This window comes from Triticum dicoccoides, chromosome 2A (genome assembly GCF_002162155.2).
Source record: "Triticum dicoccoides isolate Atlit2015 ecotype Zavitan chromosome 2A, WEW_v2.0, whole genome shotgun sequence".
NCBI classification, from domain to species: Eukaryota; Viridiplantae; Streptophyta; class Magnoliopsida; order Poales; family Poaceae; genus Triticum; species Triticum dicoccoides.
This window is the reverse complement of record NC_041382.1, coordinates 637,786,882-637,795,988: the sequence shown is the minus strand read 5'-3', so window position 1 is coordinate 637,795,988 and position 9,107 is coordinate 637,786,882. Positions and strand designations below refer to the sequence as shown.

The 9,107-nt window shown below is 39.7% G+C and overlaps 1 protein-coding gene across 1 annotated transcript; it reads left to right on the top strand.

Annotated features, from left to right (window-relative positions):
* The first annotated feature begins 4,157 nt into the window (after positions 1–4,157).
* Positions 4,158–7,840, top strand: LOC119355911 (nischarin-like). Its single transcript, XM_037622795.1, has 5 exons — positions 4,158–4,594; positions 4,694–4,765; positions 5,209–5,301; positions 5,823–6,009; positions 7,558–7,840. The coding sequence occupies exons 1-4, from the start codon at positions 4,499–4,501 to the stop codon at positions 5,826–5,828; spliced, it is 267 nt and encodes an 88-aa protein (XP_037478692.1). The 5' UTR covers positions 4,158–4,498; the 3' UTR covers positions 5,829–6,009; positions 7,558–7,840.
* The last annotated feature ends 1,267 nt before the right edge of the window (positions 7,841–9,107 follow it).

Sequence of the window (9,107 nt, the reverse complement as noted above, 5' to 3'; positions counted from 1 at the left end):
AACAAAGCAATTATGTCTTCTCAAAATGACATGGCCAAAGAAAGTTATCCCTACAAAATCATATAGTCTGGCTATGCTCTATCTTCACCACACAAAATATTTAAATCATGCACAACCCCGATGACAAGCCAAGCAATTGTTTCATACTCTAACTTTTTCAAAACTTTTTCAATCTTCACTCAATACATGAGCGTGAGCCATGGATATAGCACTATAGGTGGAATAGAATGGTGGTTGTGGAGAAGACAAAAAGGAGAAGATAGTCTCACATCAACTAGGCGTATCAACGGGCTATGGAGATTCCCATCAATAGATATCGATGTGAGTGAGTAGGGATTGCCATGCAACGGATGCACTAGAGCTATAAGTATATGAAAGCTCAAAAAGAAACTAAGTGGGTGTGCATCCAACTTGCTTTCTCATGAAGACCTAGGGCAATTTGAGGAAGCCCATCATTGGAATATACAAGCCAAGTTCTATAATGAAAAATTTTCTACTAGTATATGAAAGTGATAACATGAGAGGCTCTCTACTATGAAGATCATGGTGCTACTTTGAAGCACAAGTGTGGTAAAATGATAGTAACATTGTCCCTTCTCTCTTTTTCTCTTATTTTCTTTATTTATTTGGGCCTTTTCTCTCTTTTTCTTTTTTATGGCCTCTTTTTATTTGGGCTTCTTTGGCCTCTTTTTTTATTTATTTTTCATCCGGAGTCTCATTCTGACTTATGGGGGAATCATAGTCTCCATCATTCTTTCCTCACTGGGCCAATGCTCTAATAATGATGATCATCAAACTTTTATTTTTCTTACAACTCAATACTTAGAACAAAATATGACTCTATATGAATGCCTCCGGTGGTGTACCGGGATATGCAATATGACAATGATGGAGTGTGTCATGATAAGCGGAACGGTGGAAAGTTGCATGGCAATATATCTTAGAATGGCTATGGAAATGCCATAATAGGTAGGTATGGTGGTTGTTTTGAGGAAGGTATATGGTAGGTGTATGATACCGGCGAAAGGTGCGCGGTATTAGATAGGCTAGCAAAGGTGGAAGGGTGAGAGTGCGTATGATCCATGGACTCAACATTAGTCATAAAGAACTCATATACTTATTGCAAAAATCTAGAAGTTATCAAAGCAAAGTATTACGCGCATGCTCCTAGGGGGATAGATTCGTAGGAAAAGACCATCGCTCGTCCCCAACCGCCACTCATAAGGAAGACAATCAATAAATAAATCATGCTCCGATTTCATCACATAACGGTTCACCATACGTGCATGCTACGGGAATCACAAACTTTAACACAAGTATTCTTTAAATTCACAACTAATCAACTAGCATGACTTTAATATTATCACCTCCATATCTCAAAACAATTATCATGCTTCAATCTTTTCTTAGTATTCAACACACTCAAAAGAAAGTTTCACAAATCTTTAATACCAAGCATATTATTATAAAGCAAATTACCATGCTATTAAGAGACTCTCAAAATAATTTAAGTGAAGCATGAGAGGTCAATAGTTTCTTTAAAACAAATCCACCACCGTGCCCTAAAAGATCACTACAAGAAATATGTTGAATTATGACCTTCTATAGTGACCCCGGGTCAAATAGTCATAAATCTATGACCATTTCGAACCAATTTGTCGTAAGCTATGTGGGAGGGTCCAAACCCTAAAGCATAATGACCATTTTGATCAAAAAGGTCGCAATTTTCTTACACGAAAAGGTCATAAGCAGACAACACTAGTTTACTTCTCTATTTCTACTAGATTACGACAAATCTAGATGGTTATAGCTGCTAATTTGTAATGCCTGAATCCATGTGTCGTCCACCTCACCAATTTTGCCTACATGTCATGTCCATGTGTCGTCCACCTCAACAGTTTCATCTACGTGTCATGTCCATGTGTCAATTTCCGTTACATTTCTCTATGAGAGGTGGACCCCACCAGCAACCTGATATGCGGGGCCGACCAGATACATAGCTAGGGGATGAATATTGCGAAACTCTTTGGTGGATCTATGATGAAATAGCTGCATGGGTACCTAATAATATTTTTGGAAATATAATTAGGAAACTATCAAGCAACTGTAGTTCAAATTTGAGTCACTTTCTACTAAATTGGCCGAAATTTGTTAATCAAACGAGAGGTGGATGAAAAGGTATACAGAAAATATACAATGTGTGTGAACAAAGTCAATCTTGTATTTAGAAAATGTTAAAGCAAGCATTTGAAAAAAATGTTAAACAAGTATTTAAAAGATATTAAACATGCATTAAAATGTTCTTGACGTATATGAAAAATGTAGAATGAAAACCAACAGAAGGAAAGAAAAATGTTCTCGACGTATACGGAAAATATAGGATGAAAACTAGGTCACATATAATGACACAATGCAAATATTTTACATATTTATGATTTTTATTTTCTTATGCCAAATTTTCAACAAATATATGCTAGGTCCTTCACAAAAAACTCATTTTGTGCACTCAGAAAATGGAAAATGATTTTTTTGTCCAAAGAAAATGAAAACTTCGTTAGGAAAAATTGTTTGCCATTCCAGTGTGCACCATTGTGCACAATATGAGATCATTTGAATAAACTATGCCATGAATGTGGCCATAAGATTGATCATTTGGCTTGAAAGCCATGGATCTCCACACATGATAGCTCGTTTCTGAGAACATTTTTTTAATAATTATCGTATTACAAGTTTATTATTTTTTCTGGTAACTTGGCCACATATAATGACACAATGCGAAGGTTTCCCATTTTTTTGTTTTTTTTGAATTTTTTATGTTCGTTTCAAAATGCGGTCAAAATGGCGGGCTTGACCGTTCGTAGCTAGTGGTTGAATCTTGGAATTTTTTTGGTGTTTCTCTAATTAAATAGATAATTTTGTACCTAAAAATGATTTTTGGAAAAAATAAAGAGCAAAATATGAGGCAGCTGCAGTTCAAATTTGACCCACTTCTAATTGAATCGGCAGAAATTTGTCTTTTTCACGAGAGGTGGATAAAAACTTTTGACACCCAACCATTTGGTCAATTGTGCATTAAATATGGCCTAGTATTTTATAAAATTTATTTGGTCTAATTGTGCAACAAATATATGATAGGTCCTTCACAAAAAAACTCATTTTGGGCACTCGAAAAAAATAGAAAATGAATTTTTTGTCCAAAGAAAATGAAAACTTCCTTAGGCAACATTGTTTGCCATTCCAATATGCACCCTTGTGCATGATATGAGATCATTTGAATAAACTATGCCATGAATGCGGCCATAAGATTGATCATTTGACATGAAAGTCATCGGTCTCCACACATGATAACTTGTTTTTGAGAACAATTTTTTAAAATAATTATCATATTACAAGTTTATTATTTTTACTTGTAACTTGGCCACATATAATGACACAATGCGAAGGTTTTCCAATTATTCGATTTTTTTGAATTTTTCATCCACGTTTCAAAATGTGGTCAAAACTGCGGGCATGACCGTTCGTAGCTAGGGCTTGATTTTTGCAAATATTTTGGAGTATGTATGAAGAAATAGATACTTTTGTACCTAGAAATGATTTTTGAAAAAAATAAAGAGTAAACTATGAGGCAACTGTAGTTCAAATTTGACCCGCTTCTAGCTGAATCGGCATAATTTTTTCTTTTTCATGAGAGGTGGATAAAAACTTTTGACACCCAACCATTTGGTCAATTGTATATTAAATATGGACTGGTATTTTAGAAAATTGGTGAAGTCCAATTTTGCAACAAATATTTGGTAGGTTCTTCACAAAAAAACCAATTTTGCCACTCAAAAAATGATTAAAAATAGCTAGAAAGATCAGAAAAGCATACAAATTGGTCATTATCCATAAAATGTGGACTAACTCTGGTGAAAATTTTTACGGTGCCCTTTTGCAAAATATTTTTGATAGCGACTTCAAAAAATTCCTCTATTTTTAGTACTTAAAAACTGTTTAAATCATTGATTTTCCGAACCAATCAAAACTCTTCCCACGGATCGATGACATGGCGCCCATCCATCCATCCATCTCTCCATCCCACATCCATCCATCCATCTATCTATAGAAAAAAAAGAAAAAAAAATTAAAAAGGAGATACCGCACCCGCAGCCCAAACCCTAGCTCAGACCCCCCATCCCTTTGCCGCCGCCGCCCCCTCCCGATCCAGTCCTCCGTCTCATCCCCCTCCTCTCCCCTCAACCGGCGGCCAGATACGCCCTACCCACTCACCCAACTCCCTCTCAGTCGCCGCCATCTAGGCCGGCAGCCATCTCCGGCGCGCAGGAGATCGATCGATCGGCGCATGCAACGCGTCGGTGACCAGGGAGGGGGCATGGAGATGATCTTCGGGGGCGGGGGCGGAGGCGGAGGGGAGTGCTCGTCATCGCCCGCGACGGCGGTGGCGTTCGCGGCCACGTTGGCGGCCGAGGCGGAGGAGCGGATTTGACCTCATCAACTCATGGTGCGGCTGACGCTGGAACAGACGGCGAGGGAGGCCGCGCTGGCCGGCTGCCTCACCACATTCCTCGACCTCTCCCACCGCTCCTTCACCGACGTAAGTCCCTCCCTCTCGTCCGCCTCGGCTGCTTCAGGTTAACGGTGGCTCGCCGGCTTCGCTCATCTCTCTCTGTCGTTGCCGTGTGCGTGCGTGCAGGTGTCGTGCCTGGGGAGCTTCAAGAACCTGGAGCGCCTCGACCTCGGCCACAACTGCCTCGTCACGCTCGAGGTACTGCAACACATCACATCCTCCTCACGCCCAATCTCAAATGCCACGCACTAGGTCCAAACATGTGTTGCTGCCCTTGATGTGGATTGCGGGACAGAAACAGATAGATATATTCTTCCCGGCATTTCACCTCTTTCGATTGGATATGCGCAAGTACCCATGTCTGTCGCTGTGGACTTGTTCTAGTAGTTATTGCAAGAAACTCATGCGTGCTGCCACTATCACCGTCTGAAATTGTTTTCACGAGCAACAGTCGTAGATAACAGGGAAGCAACTGTCGGTGTACAATGATGCTACAGTGAGTTACTTCGATGATGCGCTCAAATTGGGATTTACCTGTTCCGTTTGTTCCGTGGGACTGTCAACTCTAGCTGTTATCCTCATTTGAGCCTCTGAGCATCTTCTTATTGTCACTTATGTCCATACTTTTTTACATGTTGAAGGGCTTGTCCGCATGCACCAATCTAAAATGGCTCTCAGTCATCGAAAACAAGCTTGTGAGCTTGAAAGGTGCCGAATTCCTCTCAAAGCTACAGGTGACACGCTTTCTTGGCCTGACATTTCCATCTGACTGAACCCATCCAGGATTAACTTCTATCTCAATACTTTTTTAGTGGAGAATTTTAGCTCAATACATTTCCATCTGACTGAACGCATCCAGGCATGAACCATAATGCTCAGGAATTACGGCGATCTTTCCTATCATTTGCTAGTGTGATGTTTCAAGATGGCACATTTTAAAACACAAACTATTGTAAATAAGCGTTCTGGATCTTGAGGATTAATTATTCATGATATGTGAATAGTGTCATTGATCATCACTGTTGCTAAATGCTAATGCTTGATATAATATAAATATGAGCACTTAACCACTATACAGTTGTTTGCATATTTTGTTTTGTATTTTTTATAAATTATGATAGTTTGCGCAAGATGGTACACATGTTCATTTTTGTTGACTTGAATCTGTTATGCCCTTGATTTTTTTACTTAGCTTGACCCAGAACAACAGCATCCTTGATGCTTACTGACCCCCACCTCATTCTTGCTCTCACAGACCTGAAGGAGCCCGTATGCAAGGCACCTTCTCTCTGGTGGTGAGAGCGTCCAAGGGTCGTTGGTGCGGCTAATGTCCATGTCCGTGGCCGCGCCTGCCACCGCCCTCTCTCCAAGGGTGCAGCCAGGAAGACGCTCAATGACCAGATCGTAGTCCTCTCCAAGCGGAGGGGACAGCTCAAGTGATAGTAAGTTTCTAGTATTCTCTGTCGTGTTGATGTGGCTTGTTTACCTCGTCCTTGTTATACTTGATTGCATTATATAATTCCTGCTCGACGGATCTGATATAGATGATTCGTTCAAAGTAGTACAGTATATGATTCGTGTTTTGTTATAGTTTGTTTGTTTGTCCCAGTCCTCTGTTTCATGGCCACTATGTTCCCTTTTCTAATTGTGTTGCACATTCTTTTTGGTACTGGAAATGTGACAGTACTCTGGCTATTTCAATTCATGTCTCAATCCAGCAAGCATTGCTTTGTCGTTTGACACTAGTAATTAAGATAGAGGGTTGTATGCTCTCTGATTATTTGTCTAGTGATTGCTTGAAGCGTCTATCTTCCCAGCTTTCAGAAAGGAGAAACTTGTGACATTTCATATAAGATCTGAATGAAATGTTTAGGACTTGTGGTAGTAATATCTAATATTGTACACTGTACTAAAGAAACAACATATGTGCTCCTGAAACATACTGCATTCTTCTCTGCTCCATGTTCCCATTTAAGCTATGTGCCCGATTTAAATTTCAACAATGGTTTGTTTTGCACGCCTACCTCTTTAGTAAACCTGGTGCCATGCTTATTTCATGTAGCTAATAGTAAATTGCAAAAACAAAATGTAATTACCAAGGATGATTTGTTCTGCTTGCCTGCTACAAAGTTTTCAAATAACTACTACTTAGTTGGTCTACTGCTATAGTACACAAAATTTTCTAACTTGGGCAGCACATTCTATAGCAGTTATTGGCCGTTGATTTCTTACCCAACCCAACTAATCCAATGACCCTAGTTTCTGGGATTTGCTTGGTGCGACCGCGCGCCAAAACGACGTGGAGATGGTCTTTCTGGAGTTATTGTGAACCCACTATACACCTGCACACTCACGGTCTGGTGTTGATGAGAGAAAACCTTCTATACAAGATCTTTTGTGGCTGTTTTCTGAAGCACCCCTCGTTTAAAGACATATGGGAACGAAACCTGTAGAATTGCATCGTGTAACTTCGATTGTAGTCTGATCACAAGACATCACGTGCATGGCACGTACCATCTACTAGTAGTAGCATGTACTCCCTCCGTTCCTAAATAGATGACTCAACTTTGTACTAACTTTAGTATAAAGTTGGGTCATCTATTTTGGAACGGAGGGAGTACTGGATTATTATTTAGTCAACATTCTATTCCGAAGATGTACAAAAGAATGTGCTGTCCAGCCCATGTAGCAATCACTAATAGTCTGCATTGAGCAAACAGTGCACCATGCTCTAGCTAGCCACGCGTGGCAGCCGCCGCATAAGACGCGGGTGTGCGTCGTGTGCTGTATAGATTTTCCCACCTTTCTTCCAAAATGTCAGGTGTTGTATTAGTATTATGATGTTAGCTTCTTAAATTCCTGCTGCTAGGACATCTATTCTTGAATAGTTTGCTTATAAACTTTCCTAGTCATTCATAACCAACTGCAATATATTGATGGACATAGTACTCTGCTGTCTGCTCATGTTTACATCTTTCTTTAAATGTCAGGCTCACATGGAAAGTGCTATGGAACAAGAGGTGCCAGAAGGTGGAGAACATTCCTTCACTCCGCACATTCCTTCACTGGTTGTGTTTTTTTTGGTTGGTGCCATCTTTTGTTACTAGTTACTAGTGCACAATATGGACATGTGCAATCTTATGAACATGGGGTAATGATACTAAGCTACTAGTTGTGTTATTTTGGTTGGTTCATCTTATGAACCTGTGGTGTAATGATACTGTTGGGCCTAAATTATTGAAATCCTAGAGAATTCTATTATTATTGTCATTATATTCTCCTGTGTTGGTTGACTGCAAAATTGTGCAATGAATTTTTCTTTTTGAGACACTATTGGTTGTTGTTGGTCACCCTTCAGTAAGGGCTGGAACAAAAATACTAAATTGTGTGAGTGGGCTGGACCGTTTCAAGGCCCAATGTAATTTTTTTGATAGAAAAAAATATTCAATATGTATTTGTTTGATAGAAATGGGCTGGCCCAGTTAATGATGGATCGAATAAATGGTCTGCATGCCTCGGCCCAAGGACGAATATTATTAACAGGCTGATATGTTGGGCTTGGCCCATGCATATGGTCCAAAAGTAATTTGAGAAGTGGGTTGGATTATTGGGCTCAGCCCATTAAAACAATTGATTTGGACCATTCCTACATGGCATCCACGTCATCATTTTTGCCATGTCATTAAATGTGCCACGTGGACAATGCCATGTGGCTCGGCCACATCAGATCCTACGTGGTCTAGGCTTATTAGTAATGACCATAATTTTGGTCTTAGATTTCATGACCTTAATTTTGGTCAAGGGTGGCCATGACGAAAATTTCAGAAAAGGTCACGTTTGTTTGTTCTTGACGGCCAACCGTTGACCTTCATAACTTGGTCAAAAAAGGTCAATAAATGATAACAATGACGAATCAACGACCAAAATGGGGAGTCATAATTGACCGTATTTATTGTAGTGGATCTAAGTGAAGCACATAGAGCAAAATTATAACGCTCAAAAGATATAAGTGAAGCACATAGAGCAAAAACTACTTAACTCAAAAGATATAAGTGAAGCACATAGAGTAAAAACTACTTAGCTCAAAAGATATAAGTGAAGCACATAGAGCAAAACTACTTAGCTCAAAAGATATAAGTGAAGCACATAGAGTATTCTATCAAATTTTAATTCATGTATGGCTCTCTCAAAAGGTGTGTACAGCAAGGATGATTGTGGCACACTAAGACACAAAGACACAAATAATACAAGACGCTCCAAGCAAAACACATATCATGTTGGTGAATAAAAATATAGCTCCAAGTAAATTACCGATGGAAGTGGACGAAAGAGGGGATGCCTTCCGGGGCATCCCCAAGATTTGACTTCTTGGTGTCCTTGGATTATCTTGGGGGTGCCAAGGACATCCCCAAGCTTAGGCTCTTGCCACTCCTTGTTCCATAATCCATCAAAAGAATTCACCCAAAAATTGAAAACTTCACAACACAAAACTCTAAACAGAAAACTCATGAGCTCCGTTAGCGAAAGAAAACAAAAGACC